At 34.3% G+C, this 23,926-nt stretch overlaps 1 protein-coding gene across 1 annotated transcript in view; it reads right to left on the bottom strand.

Annotated features, from left to right (window-relative positions):
• The window catches only part of LOC114342650 (transcription initiation factor TFIID subunit 2), a 79,548-nt gene extending 56,118 nt beyond the window's left edge, over positions 1-23,430 (bottom strand). The window contains exons 1-8 of the mRNA XM_050647310.1: positions 23,194-23,430; positions 23,064-23,118; positions 22,840-23,003; positions 22,571-22,787; positions 7,546-8,038; positions 6,242-6,475; positions 2,621-2,820; positions 623-831 (exon numbers count right to left, since the gene is read on the bottom strand). Coding sequence (XP_050503267.1) covers positions 623-831; positions 2,621-2,820; positions 6,242-6,475; positions 7,546-8,038; positions 22,571-22,787; positions 22,840-23,003; positions 23,064-23,118; positions 23,194-23,252 — 1,631 coding nt within the window. The 5' untranslated portion in view covers positions 23,253-23,430. The remainder of the gene's footprint in view (positions 1-622; positions 832-2,620; positions 2,821-6,241; positions 6,476-7,545; positions 8,039-22,570; positions 22,788-22,839; positions 23,004-23,063; positions 23,119-23,193) is intronic.
• Between the last annotated feature and the right edge of the window lie 496 nt (positions 23,431-23,926).

Here is a 23,926-nt window from a genome sequence, read left to right as displayed (position 1 = left end):
CATCAGTGGGAACTACGTCCTGAGCCTTAACTCCAAGTTTTCACGCATTGAAGCATTTCACTAGCTACATTTTTCCGATCTTACTATATGGTTCGGAGGCCTGAGCGCTGACAGAGACGCTCATGAAAAAAAAAAACTAGATGCATTCGAAATGTGGGTGTTCCGACGTATTCTTCGTATATCCTGGAACGAAGATGTCACCAACATAGAGGTAATGCACAGAATTGAAAAAGAAATCGTGAGCATAATTAAACAAATAGAATATGAATATCTAGACTACATAGTGAGACACGACACGATAAGTACGGCCTACTTCAATTGACTGTCCAGGAAATAACAGACAGCAGCTTAATACCAGGCAGGAGAAGACGTGAGTGGCTCCAAAATCTACGTAAATGGACAGGGCACCAGAAGAAGAAGAAGGGCAACTTTATAATAGGCAGATATATATCAAAATAGTACGTACATGAGTAAAGTTTACTCAGTAAACAACTTTAAACAACAAAGCAATTATTCAACACATACACAATGTACAAGAAACCAATTGGCTGCAATACGACCGGTTTAGACATAAAAAATATCAAAATAGTAGAAAGAAGATCAATTGTTATGATTATCTTACCTTTTTCTATTAAAAACTGACGTCAAATGGAATTTTGCATGTCCTCCAGTTCTGACCCACTGATCAATGAAGACGGCCATATCTTTACCAGTGACAGTAAATATAGCTTTAGTAAATACATTTGTACTGATCAACATATGGCCCCAGAGTCCACTTCCTATCTTCTGTTGAGCAGCGTTAGTAGCTAGGGACAGTTGCTTATTGAATACCTAAAAATAAAAATAGGCTTCGATTAAAAACCAAATGGCTTCTTTCACTTTCTTGGATACACAAAAGATAATGCAAAAACTAGATACATAATAAATTACATGAGTGTGATATGGTAGGCAGCATTAACTACTTATACTAAATTTACATTCAAGATGCAGTAGAAATAAACAAACCAAGACACGTTAAATGCTACTAGCAGCAATCCCGAATCATAATTTACAATGTACAAACTTTGGAAATTATTATTTGGGATTTACAATGTATGTATATACATTGTAAATTATGATTCGGGAGTGCTCCCAGTAGTATTTAACGTGTTATGGTTTGTTTATTTCTACTGCATCTTGATTGTAAATTTAGTATAGGTTCTGTGATTACAACAAGAACCAAATACAATTTGTAAAACCATTACTCTTCGCCTTGCCTGCATGGTTCTGACAATTGGACTCTTCAGTCAGATCAGAATAGTGTCAGAAGATTGATCTATTGAGATGTAGTATTGGAGAAGAATGCTCCGAGTACCGTGGATTGCTGACAGCAGAAACGTGTCTATTTTAAACCACTTTAATATTAAGGCAAGACTGTCTCCAGCGAATTCTTCAGTTTTTTGGACACGTGGCCTACAGGAATGAAAATAATTTAGAAATATTGATTGTCTCTGGAAACGTTCCAAGATGGAGAGCAATAAGACATGGAGAAAATTAGAAGAATGCAGAGATGCCCGAATAGACAACAGAGGAAATATTTTTAATAAATCATCCCAAATTTTGGCATATGCCGATGACGTGGACCTAGTTCCCCGCACAACACGCAAACTAGAAGAAATGTATACCACCTTCTCAAATGCCTCAAAAAATATGGGCCTGAAAGTAAACGAGGAGAAAACTAAGATGATGGCATCAACACTCAACAATAGAGCCAGAAACATCGGTCACCAATTCTCTGTTGATAACTCTACCTTTGAAGTGGTGGACAAATTCACATACTTAGGCTCCCTGATCACCAAGGAGAACGTCATGACGGAATAAATCAAGCGAAGGATAATCCTAGCGAACAAATGCTATTTTGGGCTGAGTAGACATATGAGAAGCAGAAATTTAAGCCAAAAAACAAAAATAACTATATACAAAACCCTTATACAACCAGTGTTGACATATGGATCGGAGACATGGACCATCTCCAAGGCACATAAAAACCTTATGCTTATATTTGAACGAAGGATCCTGAGAGGCATATTCGGTGACATCTGTAAAAATGGTATTTGGAGGAGGAGGTACAACTATGAGGTATACCACAGATATAAACATATTTGGTGGTAAAGACGTAGTATCTCTTATAAGAATAGGAAGACTAAGATGGGCAGGACATTTAGCAAGATTACAGCATAACAATCCTTCTAGAAGAATCCTTATGTCACAACCTGTGGGAAGTAGAAGTAGGGGTAGGTCAAAACTTAGATAGAAGGATGGTGTAGATGAGGATGGGAGAAAAATAAGCGCAGCAAACTGGAAACGGTTGGCAATGGATAGGACTGACTGGCGTAATAGACTTGGGAAGGTCGATGCTCTTTCATAGGGCTTTAGCACTATTGATGATGATGATGATACAAGTAACTGTTATCTAAAAATATTAAAAACCTGAACTGAATAGCCATCTCGCATGTTTCTGATGACGACATCGCTGTGAAGTGATGTTTACATCTAGTGCATAGTTTATGCGAATAAACTGTAAGATTAATTTATGTTTATTAATTTATGTTTATTAATCTAATATAAACATATTACTTACTTGAAGAAGTAATTCCAAACCAATTCTATGTTCCAACATTCTCATTACTAAGAACGCTTTTTTATACAGAGCTTCTATATACATTGACGACATCGTATGGAGATTTCTGATAGAAAAATAGAACTTTTCTTCATTGGTTTTCTGCATGGTTTGCGGTTGATTGGATCCAACTGGTAAAGGTGCAGGTGGTTGGCTTGGATCTACAGAAAACAAAAGTTACCAACTGTAAATTTATAAGAGGCGAGTATGTAGCTAGTCAACACCGACTAATGATATGGTATGGTCATAAAGGTGAGGCGAAAAGGAAAGCAAGTAAGATGGCGGAAAGGAAAGCAAGAAAGATACCAGAAAGTAAAGGGTGTAACTGTGAGAAGGTCGCTAGTATTTTCTTATCACTGACACTTTCGCTACACCCTGTATTTTAAATTCGTTAGAACCAGGTTTGTGTTTCAGGGACTGTCGAATCTTTTCATGCATGCTAGTGATTCTCACGAACGTCGAATGTATAATCTGTTTTTACGCAGAATGTGACGTAGATATCGTAAGTGCCTCAAATTGTTTTTCTTCGGCGAGTTATCAAAAGAATTTAATGTTTTTTTGAGATTGAATTCTGTCCACTAGAGCCGAATGTTTACATAAATAAATTCCAGAGTAGCAATAAGGTTGTTCAAGTGTTTTTGAGTCGACAATCGTTGATAGAGCTGATTTAACATTTTTGATGGGAAAAGTTTAACCCAAGGTAACGCTCAATCCATGAGTTGGTGAGTTTTTGATTGGCCGAGAAACATGCATGGCGTCGAATTGGAGGTTTGACTGAGAATGATTTTGTTTATTTATTGGTCAAGATTTTTATTAATTGAGTGTCTTAAGTTTGTAATTGATCGTTGAATTGTTGATGGGCAGGATCGATTGATTTCTGGAAGGGGCGTTTGGTTTAGGAATCTTGTCTTGAATTGGGACGAGGAGAGTTAGTTACGTTAGAGCCGTCAAGAAGTGAAGTCTAGTTTGAGCCGTCAAGAAATTAGGTTTTGAAGTGAATTCAAAATGTAGTTACAAATTTCTTCGGTAAGCTGATAGCTTAACTCAGCTCGGCATACGTGACGGACAGAGGACGTGGACTCCGGCATTTTCGCTGCTATTAGGCGGATGTCGATATTGTTATACCACTTTTGGTATCATTTTTTTCTTATATACAGTCAGATCCAGGAATTGTGCAGGAGTAGAATTTTTTGATTTACTAGTTTCAACATCGTAGTTAAAGCACGGAATTGCTTTTATTTTAGTATTTTTTGATCCCGCTTAAAAAACTAGAAAACAAAATATTTTTTTTGTTCGAGTAGTGCCGATTTGTTATAAAAAAAAATTCAATGCTGAATTTTTCTATGAACTATGGGAGTAAACTGATGTACTGTTATTGTATCAATTCATTTGTGAAGTGACATTTAGTGAAGTGAATAATTGTGCCTTGGACTTAAAACCAACCAAGAAGATACAGGACTATGATGTACCAGGTATTATTTTTTCTATGTATAACTTTTCATTTTTATTCTGGTAAACACGATCTCTATTTGTAACACCGTAAGAGATCACAGATTTAATTTCATTTCGTTTCAATAAAAAAATGTTTGTTTTGCAAAATACAATTTTATTATTTCTCCTTTCTCTCTTGTTTCGTAAGTACAACAAAGATTTAGCTGAATAAAGACATAGATAAGGTAAGTCACGCCATATTGGCTTTCATTTAATAAAGTATTTTGTATATTTGATATTGACTATGTTTTTTTGTTTAATTTTTGAGTTAGCTCTTTTCTTTTAATATTTCTATTTTTTGTATATTTTTGGTTCCCATAAGGTAACCAGTGGCGCCCAATATTTTATTACTTTTTATTTGACGTTCTTATTTTGATTTTTCTATTTTTTTATTTCTAAACTAATAAGAGCATTTTAATAACATCTTGTTAAGAACCACCCCATATCTATTCGGATTCTGAGCAACCGTAGACTTGTTCTCCAAATTGTGTAACACGTTTCACCCTCTTATGGCATATCAACATCGTGTCAAATTCTATTTTCCATTTATGTTTCACTGGCGCCCACCGTCGAGGCTTTGGCATGTGACGTGTTAATGTTACATGGGATGGAAGTTAAAGGATAAGGATTTGGGAAGAGTTATGGAATAGCTCGAGGTAAAAGATAAGGTAAATGATTGATGGGAAGATAACAGTGGGTATCTCGTGGGAGATACTCACTGTAAGTTGGGTAGTAGTAAGTTGTGTGTAGAGTGGGAGAGGAAGTGCTAGCAAAAACATCTCGTGAAGGACCTCCTATGGACAAAGAAACTTGGTGGAGGAATGAAGTGTAACAGAAGGTAAGAGAGAAGAAAAAGGCTAAAACAAGGTTTGGCAGATCCAAAAAAGAGTCTATATATAAGGAGATGTACAAGGTAGCAAAGCGGGAGGCGAAGTGCGCTGTAGCTACTGCTAAGGAAAGATCATCTGAAGATTTCTGAAGAGTAGAAAAAACTCGACGGGATGAAATCGTTATACAGCATTGGTAAAGGAAGGAAAGTCATCAAAGGACTTGACTCAGGTACGGCAGATTAAGAGTGCGGATGAAAGAGTGTTAAGAACCTATGTTGAAATAAAGCAAAAATGGTATCCATACTTTAGAAAGTTGCTAAAGGAAGAACAACAGAGGAGAGACAGATGATGCGGGATTCCAAATGAGAATGTAATATCGGGAATAGCAAGAGATGAGGTTTTCAAGGCGTTAAATAGGATGAAGAACCAGTAGGACCTGATGGAATAACTTTCGAGGTTTGGATGGCTCTAGGAGTGGAGGAGGTTGGAGAGAAAGTCCACAATAAAACTTTGTAAGAGAACTGTAGCGAGAAGGTTATGGAGACATCGACAGGAGAAGTAGAGAAGAAGGAACTAACAACAAAAAAGATTATGATTTGGACAGGATTTAAACCTGCACAGAAGAGTCCAATTGGTTTTCTCTCTCTTCAATCCTGACCCCTCGGAGGGAGTGTAGTGGTCGACGTGATGTCGTGTATTGTCCGTCTCCAAAGATCTCTGTCTCTGGTCATTTCTTTTAACGCATGCATAGGTCTTTTACATATTCCTGTAATTTGATCGATCCATGTTTTTGGGGATCTTCCTCGTGATCTTCGGCCTTCCACCTTTCCTTGTATAATGAGTCTTTCCATATTTTCTGTGTGTGCTCTCATAACATGTTTAAAGTATTTTAATTGTTGTAGTTGAACTCTACTAGAGAATCGTTGGCTAACTTTTAGCTCCCTGAAAATTGAATTATTTGTCCTATGGTCGGTGCAAGGAATTCGTAGCATTCGTCTCCAATAGAACATTTCAGTGGCGTCTATGTTTCTTCTTTCCTATTTTCTCAGGGTCCAAGATTCACATAAGCAGTTGATTAACCTCATCTTTAATGCTCTTGAAATTTGACAGTCCTTTCATATTGTGGTCATTTTTGCTGTGGCTTTGGTTTTAAGTCCATTCAATTCTCAGTGACAGTGAAGGTGTAAGACTTTAAAAAATTAGAACACATACATAATCAGAAACGCTAGATTGTTAAAATTAAGCTATATTTCAAACATACCTAGAACAATTCCTCCAAAATCCTCTTCATATTTAACAACATCAAACAAATTACTCTGAACCCATTCCCTGTACTCATTGTTACCAAACGATTTCTTACAGTATAGACCACACAAGTACTGACTGATACCTTTATTGAGCCACATGTCCGACCAGTTTTGCATTGAAATAAAACATCCAAAAAATTGTTCTGCTATAGCTTGAGCCATAACTCTTCTTGTGATATATACTTGATCTAAAACAAAAGAAATAGATTATAGATACATAAATAGCTAAAAAATAAATATTTATTCTGCATATTATTTCTATTATTTAACATTTCTAAGAAATTCCAAATACAGTCGAACCTGCTTATTCAAATACTCGAGTTATAGGAATATCCCGGTTTAAGGAATAGAACTTTGAGGTCCCGAAACGTTTCTACTAGCCACCAATGATCGGTTGTTAGAATATTCCGGTTAAAGGAATGTTTTTGCTTGGCACGAAGGCTATTCCAATAAGCAAGTTTGACTCTATTATTTTTCTTCTCTTACTTAGACATGTTGCCTATTTTTATTCAATGTTCAATTCAATAAAAAACAAAAACTAAACTCAAAAAAAAAACAAAATTCGTATTTCCATCACGCCTGCATTATGTTCGATTGTTGTTTTTGGTCCTTTTCCACTGATTGTTAGGAAGAAGTTAAATCACAGTTTTTTCTTAAATAACCGACCAACTTGTTTGAAGAAAAAAAAATGCATAAACCTCATTGCATTTTTTTATAGTTTCTTCTTTCACGTTGCTATTGGAAAAGTTGTCTTTCAATTTCTGTTCAGTTGGTAGTTGGTGTCAAAAAATTGGGCATTTTCTTTGTAGGAATCCATTTTTTAATACCATTTTTATAGTTGCCATCCTTATGGTACCACAAGGTTCTATGTTCCCAGAATGCACCCATTATGGTACATATTTCTTCAGTGGTGCACTGCTTTTTGGAGCCTATGGACCTTAAAAAAGCGTTAAAAGGGCATTGTATAGCTGTGCTCACTGAATATTTTACAACTTCATATTTACATTTATTTTGCTTTATTTATTTACCTTTTATTTTTATTTTTTAATTTTAATCAACCTATTCTGGATCCGCCACTAGTAATTAACGTCACTTTGGCGTAAAAAAACTCCTTTAAACAAGGAAAAAATTTAAAAAATCGTCTACTAGATATGCAAGGGTGTAAACTATTCAATGACTGCAGCTGTACATAAAAACTAAAAGCGACAACTAAACACAAACATTTTATTAATTTCAAAATTCCATTATTGTTACTTACCTACAATAACTGCAGAATGCAGCAAATTAACACTCAAAATACTCATAGTGGCATAAGACCTGTAATCGTCATATGTTTCATCTACAAAAACCTGTTTGTAGCAAGAATATGGGTACCTATTGGACAACGTTTCTTCATAAAATTCAAAAGCCTCGTGCATATACCTTGTGGTCACCTTCAACAACGGTAACAAATTTGGAAGGCAAAAATGAGTGACTTCATGCATGTATGGATCTACAAAAATTTCAAAAGGTCCTACAGCTAAAGATATATTAGGTGCACAAGTAGGAATGTTTAGTGTGTAGTGGTAGGTTTTCCTTCTCATATCTGGAGTGTAGACCACTTCTAAGAGGTCCCCGTTAGAAACAGCTGTCAGTTCTTCGTCTACCGTGAATTCCAATTTCCAAGTACAGGTTTCTGCAAAACTGTCTACACATGGGAACCATAATCGAGATGAATTTTGGTGGCCATATGTAAATAAGTGGACTCCTCTCTAAAATATAAAAGTATAATAAATGTACCTATAATTCAATACAAATACACATAGAACAATGAAGTGTAAAAAAAATATAGGAATATTGCCACATCTCAACACATTCAACTACAGGCCTCATTAGAGAGAAAGATCAAGTGGCCACACAAATTGATAGACTATTGTATCAGGTACATACACAACCTCTCGGGCGATCCCAGCGTTTTTACGGAAATCAGGTCAACGCCTTAGAGGCGGTGGCGGACTTGAATGTGTTAATAAAAACCCTAATGTAATAAAAAAACATCCATCCACTTAAAAATTTGGTCATTTTTGATGCTTGAATTTCCTAAACCTGTTGTCCGATTTAAGTGATGTTTTACCATGTTATAGCATTATTCAATATCGCTGTAATAATATTGTTGTTAGATAGGTAAACTGTCATTGTATACTGGGTGTACGAATCAAACTGTGTTTTTTTCTCAAAGTTCGCATTGTAACATGGTACGTTAACCCTTAGCATTGAACAGAACTTTACGAAACAAAAACATAATATAGTTTACATTAGGGTACATATTATGATTGGCATTGACCGATAATAACCAAGCATGTTGTGATTTAGAATTGTATCTAAAAAGCGAGGAGAAGATGGGACGAGTCATTGATATCCATTGTTAGTCATTCGATGAAGCAATAATACACTAAACGTGACATTGTTATTATTTACATATAAAATGTTGTTATGGTTAAATGAACGCTGTGAAGTTCAAATATAAGTATAGTGAAAAATGAAGGTAGTTTATTATACATCCAATGAATCCCGGAATTAGGGCACTATAGCTCTGCCACCAGATGTTATACTGCCATATGGCGGTCTGCCTAATTGGAAAAGCTTGCTAAAGCCTGGGTTTCCTCGAAAGCGGCACCGACAAACAGCGATCGTAGCACTGCGATGAATTACGTCAGATTACGGTGAAAAATTCAAGGTTATTCACTGGGGCAATGGAATGTGCAAGCTCAGCAAGCGGTGGCTTCCAACGCATCCTTGGAAACCAACGCTATTATTTTGCATGGTACAGTTTTTTATGATGTCATTCATCGCAGTGTTACGATCGGAGGTTGTCGGCACCGCTTTCGAGGAAACCAGCGCTTAAGCTCCAGCCGTTTTGGACCCGAAGGAAAAACATGCAGAAAACAGTTGGTATAAATGGGAAGCAAAAACGTCCAATAGAGAACTAAACCAAAGTCGACGCAGAGGAGAAACTTTAAGAGGACAATCCAAAGAAGCGGTGCAGGTGTAAAGAGACAAAGTAAGAATTTATCCAATTTTTATACTTCCTTTACCGAATTTTTATTATCATTTTCAAATTTTTATTTATCCTAATGGACCCGAGTATAAGATATCAACATTATTTTATAGGGAATCTAAAATATAACATTATTCAATAATAATATTCTTTAATATTCATTAACATGACATTTTACTAATGATATAACTAAATATAATATAATTTTTTTTAATATATAATGAGCAATGATTAGATTCAATTTAAATGCCGGCCAATTGGGAAACCTTTCAAGATAAACTAGATAGCCTGTTAAAAGAAAGTGATAAACAGAGTAAAAGAGCATTGAAAAAAGCAATACCCAAAAATACAGTAGTACGATTGGACATAATCAGTAACCTAATCACTACATAATAACGCGTTTATTCCACTGGTAAGCAAGAACGAAGGAATCCTTAACGACGCTCAGCGTACTATTTGTAGCAATTATTTCTGCAAAATCAGGGATAAGGTTATCAAATCTTTCCAAGCTCTAGACTCAAGGATAATAGTTCCCGAGACTATTACACAACGTATAAAAGAAGATATAGTAGAAGCACAGTGCGACAGCGAATCTGAGGAAAACATGGCTTTAAATATGAATGACTTCCTAGCTACAGCGAGTAGGGTGTTGCCCAGAGAATTCGATGGAGAAATCGGGAAGCTGCAAGCATTCGTGGATGCATTAGAATTTGTAAAATCGATACAAGAAGGACACGAAAATACAGCAATAACACTGGTAAAATCAAGGCTTATTGGAAAAGCAAGAAGTCTAATAACGACAGGATTCCATCGAGAAAATTATAGACATATTAAAGAAGGATATAAAAGGAGATAGCCCTAAATTAGTAATAGCCAAGCTGAATAGAAAAAAACAAGCCCATAGGGACGCGACAACATAAGCTACAGAAATAGAGGATTTGGTAGAACAACTGAAAACAGCGTATATAGCGGAAGGAATGCCCGGAGAACTGGTTAGAAAATACGCGGCAGAAGCAACAGTCAATACATTGACGCGAAATGCAAGCTCGGAAAAAGTAAGGATAATAATGGAAGCAGGGAAGTTTGACACACCACAGGAGGCGTTGACAAAATTTTTGTCAATAGACACGTCAGATGAGCCGCAGAATAGAGTGCTGAACTATAAGACCAATTTTAGAGGAAACAGTAGTAGAGGTCAGGGCAGAAATTGGAATAGAAACAATTATGAGAGACAGCAAGGAGAATGGCGAAATAACAACGGTACTAGATATAGAGGAGACCCAAGATATAGGAGAAATCAGGAATATTATAATAGGGGAGATCAAATTTTAACAGAGCAAATAATGCCAATATTAAAACTTGCGAAAGCGAGAGTACAAGCGAAAATTCGCCTGAGGAAATCCAGTTGGGGTTTTGAATGGAAATAGGGTTAGGGTCAATCCCAACCGTCTCACAAAAGAAAGTAGCCATTATATTTACAACTTTGACTTAACACTCTCTAACTTTGTAGAAATTTACACAAAAATATCGAATAAAATACACACATTTATACTGGATACAGGAGCAGATATTTCCTTATTAAAAATTGAGGATGATTTCCCACGCCAAGCAATACGAACAAACTCAATAGTCAAAATAAAGGGAGTTACGCAAGGAGAATTGCAAACGTTAGGAAGAGTAGATACTTTACTAAACATAAATGGAAACACTTTTCTTCATAGCTTCCAGGTAGTTAGAAAAGACTTTCCGATACCCACAGATGGAATAATCGGGAGAGACTTCATAACCAAATATCAATTTATGTTAGACTATTCCAACCTGAAACTACACGTTAAAAGCTGACGATGATTATTACATTAGTCTTAATATTCTTGATAACACAAATCAGAACAACATAGCAATTCCACCGAGATGCGAAGTTTATAGATTAATCAATGGATTTAAAGGTATAAATGAGAATATAGTCGTAGAACAACAGGAAATTATACAAGGAGTTTTCATAGCAAGATCGATCATTTCAAGGAAAAACCCATATATCAAAATTTTGAATACAAACTATGAGAGTGCGATTATCAATACACATGACATCAAAACATTGGATCTGAACCTATTCAACATATACAAGGTGGAGAATGTTATGGAAAACAGGAAGAAAATATTGCAGGAATCACTGAATCTAGAAGTTCCTGAGTATGCGAGAGAGAAACTAGTAGCCTTGTGTGAAGATTTTACAGACATCTTTGCATTAAAAGACGACATATTAACACATAATAATTTTTACGAACAGAAGCTACGGGTGAAGGATACTACCCCAGTATACATTAAAAATTATCGTACCCCACATTCTCAAACATCGGAAGTCACTGCGCAGGTAAACAAAATGCTAAGGCAAGGTATCGTAGAACCTTCAACGTCGGAATACAATAGTCCAGTAGTTTTAGTACCTAAAAATCAATAGACGGAAGCAAGGCGTGGAGATTGTGCATCGATTTTAGACAACTTAATAAGAAGTTAGTCACAGATAAATTCCCGTTACCGCGCATAGATGCAATTCTAGATCAATTGGGAAGATCTAGGTGGTTTTCAGTCCTAGACCTAATGTCGGGTTTCCACCAAATCCCACTAGAAAACGCCTCAAGAAAATACACCTCCTTCAGTACAGAGAAAAGATCATTTCAGTACACAATATTACCGTTTGGGTTAAACATAAGCCCAAATAGCTTTTCAAGAATGATGTCGATAGCATTCTCAGGATTGACACCCGAAAAAGCATTCCTATATATGGACGATATAGTTGTAATAGGCATATCAGAAAATCATCATTTAACAAACTTAAGAAAGGTATTCGAAACATGCCGGAAATTCAACCTAAAGCTAAATCCAGAAAAATGCCAATTCTTCCGAAAAGAGGTTACTTACTTAGGGCAAGATTTATCTCAAGACGGCGTACGACCAGATAAATCAAAATATTCGGTAATTGAAAATTATCCTACCCCTACAAACGCTGATGAAGCAAAAAGATTTGTAGCTTTTTGTAATTATTACAGAGGATTTATTAGGAAATTTGCAGAAATCTGTATACCTCTAAATAGATTGGCAAAGAAAAAAGTGAAATTTGAATGGTCGACAGAGTGCGAAAATTATTTTCAGAAGCTAAAAACGGAATTAACAAACCCTCCTATACTTCAATATCCGGACTTCAACAAACAATTTATTTTGACAACGGATGCATCTAATACAGCATGTTCAGCAATTCTGAGTCAAAACTATGATGGTATAGATCTACCCATAGCATATGCATCACGTGCCTTCAAGAAAAGTGAAATCAATAAGCCTATAATTATGAAAGAACTGCTATTCTTTTTCTCATGATCATCTTTCGATTTCTAATTTCATCAGTTTTTCGATTTCTTTCTAACGCATTAAATTGTATGTGACAGAAAAAAAGGCACGTCCGAGATTACAGACAGTAAGTTAGTTATTCTAGTTGTCGATAGATGGCGCCCTAATAAAAAAAATAATTTTTTTTTAGTTAGATAATAATATTACAAATATAATCTGTATAATTTATAAGACTATACAAATCAAAGAAAATACCATTTTATAAATGCAAGAAACACATTTGATTTGTTTTTATTCCAAATTGAAAATAAAATGTGACAACTGTCAGATTTAACTAAAATGTCATGTTAGAATAAATGTCATAAATGTGTATTATCACGGACTTACCCTTTTTCCTATCATTTGTTACGCACTGAAAAATGCTCATGAAAAGGACAATAGCTATACATTGGGGCATAAATCATTTTAAATGCTACCTATATGGGGCACCGAAATTTATTATTAAAACAGATCACAAACCATTGACCCATCTGTTCTCCATGACAGAACCTACATCTAAACTCACAAGAATTAGGCTAGATTTGGAGGAATACAACTTTGACATACACTACGCCACAGGCAATAATAACTACGCGGATAGTATTTCAAGAATATCCGTGGATCAGCTGAAAGACTTATATATTGATAATACTCATATCTTGGCAATAACAAGGGCACAAGCAAAAAAAAATGCAAGGACTAAGGAAGAGAGGGCAAAGCCCCTCCCCAATCAAACAAAGACTGACATTTACAGTCAGGGAAAAGCTGTAAGGAAGGTACTAAATAACTTGGAAGCACACAAGCTACCAATCCTGTCTTTTGTAGATAACCGTATTTCTCTCGAGATGAACATACGGATCAGAAACAGGATACGGGTTTGCCAAAGACTGCCTACCAATTTTACCAACTTTGATTTAGGTCAAGCGTTGGGAAAGCTTAATCAGCTTGCGGAGGCTAGAGGAATTAAAAGAATAAAAATATATACGAATGACATTATTTTCACAAACTGCACAATCGCAGAATTTATAGAGAAAGGAAATAAAGTATTAAAAAATATAGAAATATGCATTTGCGAAGTACCTAGAACAATAACGGAGAAAAAGAAAAGCAGCAATTAATAGAGACCTATCATAACCACCCGATGTTTGGAGGCCATGTAGGGAATAATAGGCTAATAAAGAAACTAAAAGCAAATTTTAAATGGAAAAATATGGAAAACGAAGTAAGACTGTATATCAAGAATTGCCACAAATGCCAAGTAAACAAACCAAAGAAAGGCCATACAGAGGAATTCGTAGTAACGGACACTTCCGAGAAACCATGGGATATAGTGTATATTGACACGGTAGGCCCATTCCCACGGAGCAGAGAAGGAAATCGGTACTGCATAACAATGCTCTGCGAACTGACAAAATACGCAGTAAGTATCCCGGTGCAGGACAAGGAGGCGCATACAATAGCTAGGAGTATATTCGAAAACTTCATACCCACTTACGGGCTAATGAAACAAATAAGGACGGATCAAGGAACGGAATACAAAAACGAAATAATGGCGAGTTTGACGAAAATGCTCAACATCCAACATAACTTCTCGGTAGCTTACCACCCTCAATCGATAGGAAGCTGCGAAAAATTACATCGCACACTTAACGAGTACGTCAGGTGTTTCATCAACGACGGTAAGGATGACTGGGATGAGTGGTGTAGAATGTTCACATACTGTTACAACACCACCCCCAATTCATACCATGGGTACACACCTTTTGAATTAGTATATGGGCGGCCAGCAAATATACCTGAGAACCTCACCTCTAACATCCAACCATGCTACAATATAGACGCATATTATAATGAGCTTAAGTATAAACTTCAGTTTGGGCATACCAGAGCCAGCAAAATTTTAATACAACAAAAAATAAACAGGCAGGGGCAGAGCCAAATCGTAGCATCACCTCAGAAATTCAAAGTAGGTGACAGTCTTAATTAAAAACGAAGAGAACACCAAATTCGATTCATTGTACAACGGTCCACATAGGATATCAGAGATAGGTAAAGTAAATTGCAAAATTGAGTTAAAACAGGGAAAAGTAAAGGAAGTTCATAAGAATAGGCTATATTCATACAAGAAGTGAATTAGTGTGGAGAAAGGACTAAAATATATTTAATTTGTAAATAAGATTTAATCTGCTTATAAAATAGGTACCAATTTATTAGAATAAGGAATAATATAAATATTTTATTGCTATATTTTGGATAAAAATAGGATTTCTGTTAAGTTAGGGTGATAATATAGTTGAGGACTTATATCTGACGATATAAGCCCTCTTCTCTAAAAGCGGATGATGTAACATGGTACGTTAACCCTTAGCATTGAACAGATCTTCTACGAAACAAAAACATAATATAGTTTACATTAGGGTACATATTATGATTGGCATTGACCGATAGTAACCATGCATGTTGTGATTTAGAATTGTATATAAAAAGCGAGGAGAAGATGGGACGAGTCATTGATATCCATTGTTAGTCATTCGATGAAGCAATAATACACTAAACGTGACATTGTTATTATTTACATATAAAATGTTGTTATGGTTAAATAAATGCTGTGAAGTTCAAATATAAGTATAGTGAAAAATGAAGGTAGTTTATTATACATCCAATGAATCCCGGAATTAGGGCACTATAGCTCTGCCACCAGATGTAATACTGTCATAGCATCACCCCATGGACTATTCTAGCATTTATGAAATACTGAAATTAAAACCCAACTATAGCCTCAGGTCTTCTTAACTTCATTCGCTTATGTTGGATAATAAAAAAGTTAGGTACTTTAACAACTGGCCATGTTGACAAACTGACAAACTTTAAGGCTAATAGTATGGTATAGTTAGACCCAAACCCAGACATCCAAAGTGAAAGTTATCCTCCAACACCAAATTGTTCTATATGGTCCACATAATGTTCAGAAAAAAGTCACACCATTTTGAGCGTCGGGTTTGGGGGGGAGAGGGGGGAGAAATAAATCTGCAAATTCGTAGTTTTTTACGTTTTTCGTCAATATTTCTAAAACTAAGCGGTTTAGCATGAACAACCCTCTACACAAAATTGTTCTACATTAAATTTGAAATAAAAAAGGCCCTATGCATAACCCTTCTAAAATGAACGGTTCCAAAGTTACGGAGGTAGTATAGTATAATTGGTCCAAAAAAAGGACTAACCCAGACATCCAAAGTAAAAGTTTTCCTTCTACACCAAATTGTTCTATATGGTCCACATATTGTTCAGTAAAAAGTTACACCATTTTGAGCGTCCGGTTTGGGGGGGGAGATGGGGGAGAAGTCGGTAAATTAGTAGTTTTTTTACGTTTTTCGTCAATATTTCTAATATTATGCTTTAGCGTAAGGAATGTATTATAGAAAAATGTTCTACATAAAATTTAAAACAAAAAAGGTTCTATACATAATTGTTATAAAATCAACGGTTCCAGAGTTACAAAGGGTGAAAGTGGAGGTTTTCGGTACTTTTTATATTTACCGATTCCTTCCCCCTCTCCCCCCCCCCCCCAAACCCGACGCTCAAAATGGTGTGACTTTTTTATGAACATTATTTATTTATTTATTTATAAAAATCCAAACAGGTCCTAAAACCTTTTTACATGGACAGTTATAATCATAAACTTTATATAACAAATATAACTAATATATACAGTCATTAGCACAACTATTGATAGGCAGATATAGAAGACTTTAACACAAAAACAGCTAGACTAATGATATCTATTATCCATCTACTAGTTTAAAGTGCTCTTGTACTATACGTCTATAGAAACCAACTGACATTGTAAAATCAATGTTTTTTACTAAATTTATATTGTTCGCTAGTTTCAACATGGCCTCTAGAGGAGAGCAAACAGATGTTCTTATTTTTCCAAACAACAACTGATATCTCGTTGCTTTTCGAGGAACATTAAATGGTATCCGCATTCGTAAATCAATTGTACCTGAAATATTATTAATTATTTTATATAAAATCATTGCCATTACAAATTTGCGCCTACTAGTCAAAGACAAAACTTCAAATTCTTCCCTTAGCATGGTTGATCTTATGGTTCCATAATCAGGCCATCGATGATGTTTTTTGAAATACAAATAACGAAGAAACTTATTCTGAACTTTTTCTAGTGCCTCTAAATGTACTTGAGGTTGTTGTCCCCAAATAATGGAACCAAATTCTAATATTGGTCTAACTAAAGTATTATATAATATTTTTATACCCTTAATACTAGTAAAATCGCAAGTTTGTCGACATATAAAACCCAGCATACGGTTCGCTCGTTTTGCAGCTTTACCAATATGTGTAGCAAATGACAGTTGATTATTATAAATCAAACCCAAATCCTTGACCTCACTGGTCCTTTTTAAAACATTCAGTCCTATTAAATAATCAAATACTATTGGTTCTCTTTTACGGGTAATAGACATAACGTAGCACTTATTTATATTGAATTTGATCTTATTATTGTCACCCCATAATAAAATGTTCTCAATATCCCTTTGAATCATTACGCAATCCCTAACAGTTTGAATTATTTTGAATAACTTAAAATCATCTACAAACAGAACAAAAAATCTTAAAGTCCACATAACATGTGGACCATATAGAACAATTTGGTGTTAAAGGATAACTTTCACTTTGGATGTCTGGGTTGTGAAAACCTCGACTTTTTACCCTCCGTAACTCTGGAACCGTTGATTTTATAACAATTATGTATAGAACATTTTTTGTTTTAAATTTTATGTAGAACATTTTTGTATATAACATTGTTTACGCTAAAGCATAGTTTTAGAAATATTGACGAAAAACGTAAAAAAACTACTAATTTACCGGCTTCTCTCCCATCTCCCTCCCAAACCGGACGCTCAAAATGGTGTAACTTTTTACTGAACAATATGTGGACCATATAGAATATTTTGGTGTTGGAGGAAAACTTTTACTTTGGATGGTTGGGTTAGGCTTTTTTTTTGGACCAATTATACTATACTACCTCCGTAACTTTGGAACCATTCATTTTAGAAAGATTATGCATAGAGCCTTTTTTATTTCAAATTTAATGTAGAACAATTTTGTATAGATGGTTGTTCATGCTAAACCGCATAGTTTTAGAAATATTGGCGAAAAAATTAAATAACTACGAATTTACCGATTTCTCCCCCCTCTCCCCCCCCCCAAACCCGACGCTCAAAATGGTGTGACTTTTTTCTGGACATTGTGTGGACCATATAGAACAATTTGGTGTTGAAGGATAACTTTCACTTTGGATGTCTGGGTTATGCCATCTTTTGGATCAACTATACTATAGTATTTTTACTACAAAAACGTTATTACGTAGGTCAAAATTTTTGACGTAAGAGAACTGTCAAAACATTAGAATGTGACTTTTCATTATTGCTATGTTTATTATAAACACGGCAATATGAAAAGTCACATTCTAATGTTTTGACAGTTCTCTTACGTCAAAAATTTTGACCTACGTAATAACGTTTTTGTAGTAAAAATACTATATACTATAAGAGGTAATTTTACATGAGAAAATAAGGACAGTTTGCTTTATAATCATATGTCGGCAAACGCTTCGTTTCCGAGATACGGGATGTTCAATTTTTTTTACAAACTGACGATTTATTTATTGCTTTAAAACCAGCAGTGGAGTCACTGAAGGTGGATATGAGCTATTACCTCCGATTTCGTTGAACCTCCATCGATTTGCATGAAAATTGGTGAGTGGTTAGAGGATATCTTAAGGAACAAAGGTGACATGGCGCCAACTTGCTCTTTTACCCTGGGGGTGGATGCCACCCCTTCTCGGGGGTGAAAATAATTTTATTAAAAATAACCCCATAATTCGATAGAGGGACAAATTTTAAGCAAAATTTGTTATATAAACTTATTAAAATAAATCAAAACTTTTTGAGTTATTAAAGATCAAAGATTTTAATTTTTCTTGAGAAAAATGCATGTTTTTAACCAATTTCTCATCAATAACTCAAAAAGTGTAAGTTTTTACAAAAAAGTTATTATTATCAAAATTGAAGCTAATAAAAAACGAAAGAAACCCCTTACTAGAAAAAGCTTTTAATGTTAACTAAAAGTGAGTTATAGGTAATTGAATGTATATTTTTTTCGGCGAGTAAAAAACTCTTAAAAAGTATTCAAGCTGAAATAACGGGAAATTGATACAGTTTATAACATAAACTTATTAAACATTTGTCAAAGTACTTAAAAATATCTATTAAATAAGCCCCCGAACATGTTCATAGCGTTAAAATTTATGCTCCAAAATTTTTTCAAAAGTTATCTTTCAAAAATTTTTCCAAAAAATGTTATTTTTTTTTAATAACTCCGTTCGTGTTTACGATATCAGGTTCATCTAAAAACTGTTTGAAAGTTAATTCTACGTGCTATTTAAGCATGTTGAACCTAATCTTTTAAACCCCTTACTTTTTTTAAAAATGAAAGGTTAAATGTCCCCGGTTGCATGGTTCCCACAGCAAAATTTAAGATTTTAACGTTTCTATCTCGGTTATTTTTTACCCTATAGAAATAGTAAAACAGGTAAAATATTTGGCACAGAAAAAACTAAAATTTGGTTATATGTAATTTTTTACGTATATTGAGTATTTTTGGAGTTATCAAAAGAATATGAGAATTACAATAATTTTAAAAATTATGATTTTTTTAAATTATATCTTTTTTTCAAAAATATGCAATCTAAACCGGTCAAAATTATCGAAAACATTACTTATGCTAATATAAGGAAGTTCTTGTAAGGATTACTACAACTTTTAATTTTTGTGGAAATGGCGTATGTTTAATTTTTCACTTTTTCCTAAAAAATTCGAAAGGGTTCTTTTATTTTCATCATAACTTGCTTAATTTTGACGCTATTAACTTGTTCTGAAGCTCATTTGATAGGTATTCCGAAGTACTTTGACAAATGTTTAGCAGGAATATTTTATACATTGCATCGTTTTCCCGTTATTTAAGCTTGAATACTTAGATTTGAGTACTTCTCGAAAAAAATACACATTAAATTGCCAATAACTCACTTTGAACTAACATAAGTTTACTTTTTTATGTGAGGAATGTATTAAATTTTTTGTTATCTTCAATTTCAGTAATAATATCTTTTTTGTAAAAGCTTATAGTTTTTGATTTATACGTGAAAAACCGATTTAAAACATGCATTTTTTTACGAAAAAATAAAATCTTTGGCCTTTAATAACTCAAAAAGTGTTGATTTATTTTAATAACTTTATATAACAAATTTTGCTTATAATTTGTCCCTCTATCGACTTATGGTATTATTTTTAATAAAATAATTTTCACCCCCGAGAAGGGGTGACATCCACCCCCAGGATAAAAGCGCAAGTTGGCATCATGTCACCTTTGTTCCTTGAGGTATCCTATAATTACTCACCAATTTTCATGAAAATTGATAAAGGTTCAACGAAATCGGAGGTGAAAACCTTCAGTGACTGCACTACAGTTGAGATACGCAAATCAAATTTGGTGGGTTTGAAGACGTAGTTATTGCACATTTTTTGACATACAATTAAGAAATTAATATTCACCATTGGCGTGCATATGGGTAATATGATCGGTCATAATACCCGTTTGCACGCCAATGGTGAATATTAAATTCTTAGTTGTATGTTAAAAAATGTGTAATAACTACGTCTTAAAACCCACCAAATTTGATTTACATATCTCAACTGGTTTTAAAGCCATAAATAAATCGTCAGTTTGTAAAAAAAATTGAACATCCCGTAATCTCGGAAACGAAGCGTTTGCGGACATATGATTATAAAGAGAACTGTCCTTATTTTCTCATGTAAAATTACCCCTTAAAGTTTGTCGCGCTTATTTAGAAACACCCTGTACTGATGACGAACATGGCCAGTTGTTAAAGGACCTAACTTTTTTATTATCCAATATAAGTGAATGGATCTCAAAACAGAATGTTAAGAAGACCTGAGGCTATAGTTGGGTTTTAATTTCAGTATTTTATAAATGCTAAAATAGTCCACAGGGTGATGAACTTCGAAAAAAAGACATAGTATGATTCGTTCACCCAGTATACAATGACAGTTTACCTGTCTAGCAACAATATTATTACAGCGATATTGTTAATAAATAGGAATTTTCATCGATTGTCATTTGTTTCGAGCTTCTGTCATATGTTGTATAATCTGTGTATAATATTAATATACATGGATTATACGACATAATATGACAGAAGCTCGAAACAAATGACTGTGAATGAAAAGTCCTATAAGGCTATATCATGGTAAAAAAATCACTTAAATCAGACAACGGGTTGAGGAAATTCGTGACATCAAATTGACCAAATTTTTAAGTGGATCGATTTTTTTGCATGTGAGTGTAGTATTTTTCAGCCGAAATGAACAGGAGCACCAATTTAGCACTGAGTTCATATTCAAGAAAAATCTGGGGTTGTAGGGTTAGTCATTAACAAAAGGCTCTGTTATATCAGACTAAAAGGACAACTGCATAACTATTCCCTAATTGGTAACCATGCAGGAGGGGTAGTAACAGGCTAGACGTAAGAAGCCTAAGAGAGGCAGATGAACACACGGATCATCTTCTGGTAAAAATGAAACAAAGGTAAGAACAAGATTAACGTCCCAAAAAAGCCTTATGAATACACAAACAACAGTAAGGAATATGGAAGTTCTGGGGATAATGAGACAGAGTAGAAATTTCAAAAGGCTATACAAATCGCACTAACACAGAACGAGGATTATAACAACATGCTTTGACTCTGATTGGAAAAATATAAAATTAACTTTGACAAATGTATCAGATGAAATACTAGAACACAAAAAAAAATAACAAAAAAATGGTTCAATGACATTTGCCTGAAATCCATAAAAGAAAGAAAAATGGCTAGAAGAGACATACTACAAAATTGCTTGCACACTAACAGTGAAAGGTATATACTATATACAGACAAAAACAGAGACAAGAAAATTAATGAAAAGGGAAAAGAAGGAGTACCAGGAACAAATAATCAGAGATATAGAAGAAAATCAAAAAAACAACCTATAGTATTTTTACTACAAAAACGTTATTACGTAGGTCAAAATTTTTGACGTAAGAGAACTGTCAAAACATTAGAATGTGACTTTTCATTATTGCCGTGTTTATAATAAACATAGCAATAATGAAAAGTCACATTCTAATGTTTTGACAGTTCTCTTACGTCAAAAATTTTGACCTACGTAATAACGTTTTTGTAGTAAAAATACTATAGTAAGACAATTCTTTAAAGAAGTTTCAAAGATCAACAAAAATAGGAATCTTCTATCAACTGTTAAACAACAAATCTAGCAGAAATACATTAAACATATAAAAGTTCATACAGCTAAAATCAAAGACCAATATCTAATTTAAAAATAACAAAGACCAGGCAGCGATGCAATACCCGCAGAGTGCTTAAAACACTAAAATAGATCTATATACAAGCTAATTCAAGACATTTAGTGGGACAAAACAATGCTAGATGAATGGAAAAAAAGAGTAATTGTACCAATTCACAAAAAAGGAAACAAAAAGCAATGTATTAACTACAGACTACTACTCTAAAGACGTCGTTAGCTCAAAACTGATGATATACTAAAGTAAGTTATGTGGCTGTACCGATGGCGTTGAAAGACATCATCTGCTTGCAACTTAAGAAGCGAATGACAGCTTTTGAAGTCATCCGCAGCAAAAGGGTTAATAAAATAGACCCAATTTTCAGAAATTATATCTAAAAAGTGTTATAAGCTGTGGTACAAACCTCTGCATAAGTTCCCTCTTTGGGTGGCACCACAAAATGTATTCCTCCCTGCGGGCATTCTAGAGAAAACTCAATTCCAACTCGTAAAGCTGTTCCTTCTGCTACCAGATGTGATGCTTCTGGAGGTATGGTCACAATTAGTTCTCCAGAATTATTATCTGGATCCACTCGTAGCGCAGCTGTGAGGTGCTGTTGAGAAAATGCTTCCAGACTTCTCCTGTAAAGCACAAATAATTAGACAATGACTAGATGAAAATTGTTTTACTTACGTTTCCGTATCTGACTGGCAAACATCTAAAAATGGATCGAAATACTGAAAATGTGCTTCATAGTGATCATTTAGAATGACCCTGTAGATACGACACTGCTTGGCATTTAGTTTTATAATACGTAAGTTGTCCCTCAAAGGAACTACGGTTAGCTCAACAAAGCCCTAAAAGCAAAACAAAGTGTTTATTCAATTGCAAATTATGTAGGTGTTTATAGTACTTACTATTATACTTTTCCTTTCAAAACTTATACCTGTTAAACTGACTATTTGATGGGCTGTAAAGAATAAAATCAAATTAGTTAATAATACTTAAATCTCAGAAAAAATAATATGAACTGTAAAAAATACTTATAATTTATAAGGTCTGCATTCTCCAGCACAAATGTTATCCCCTGTTTTTTCCTTTTTCATGATTAAGGCAGTATTTATTAAAATTCTAATTTATAAAATACATAATTAATTAAACTATAATAGTTTCAATTCATGTTTCTTTACTTTTATTACTATTACTAAAATAGTTTATTCATCGTATTTTAATAATAACTCAATACAATCAAATGTAAACAAATATCTGCTCTGAGAGGTTATGGTGTTTCCAGTCAACTGTCATCAGTCGTGACGTCTAGGGAGATCGCTGGCCTCTAACGTAGTATGCAAGTAGTAACGAATACTTCATCCAAATGATAGGTGACCCAATCTACAAGAAATCAAGGAATATACTGGGTGTCACAGATGATTGGTAATAACTTATATACCACGATTGTTACATACGAAAATAAATCGATTAACTAGCTAACATACTTATATACCAAAGTGCACCCAGAAAAAGTTAGGGGTGTTAAAGTTACAAAATAAAACTGAATTTGTGAATGTTGCTCCTAACGGTTTATAACTTTTTTATGAAAATTTATACTATGTGTTATAAAACCGAAGAAGCGAAAATATATATTTTTTATTTTTCTAGACGTTTAGAGGGGTCTCCAAAACTCCCTCTACTCTAACTTCTTTGTAGTATAATATTGGATTAAAAACGGGATGTCAATAGAATGAAATAGGTAGGTACCTACCTATTTTACAGCTTTGTT

This window comes from Diabrotica virgifera, chromosome 3 (genome assembly GCF_917563875.1).
Source record: "Diabrotica virgifera virgifera chromosome 3, PGI_DIABVI_V3a".
Taxonomy (NCBI): domain Eukaryota; kingdom Metazoa; phylum Arthropoda; class Insecta; order Coleoptera; family Chrysomelidae; genus Diabrotica; species Diabrotica virgifera.
This window is presented reverse-complemented; position numbering and strand designations above follow the sequence as displayed.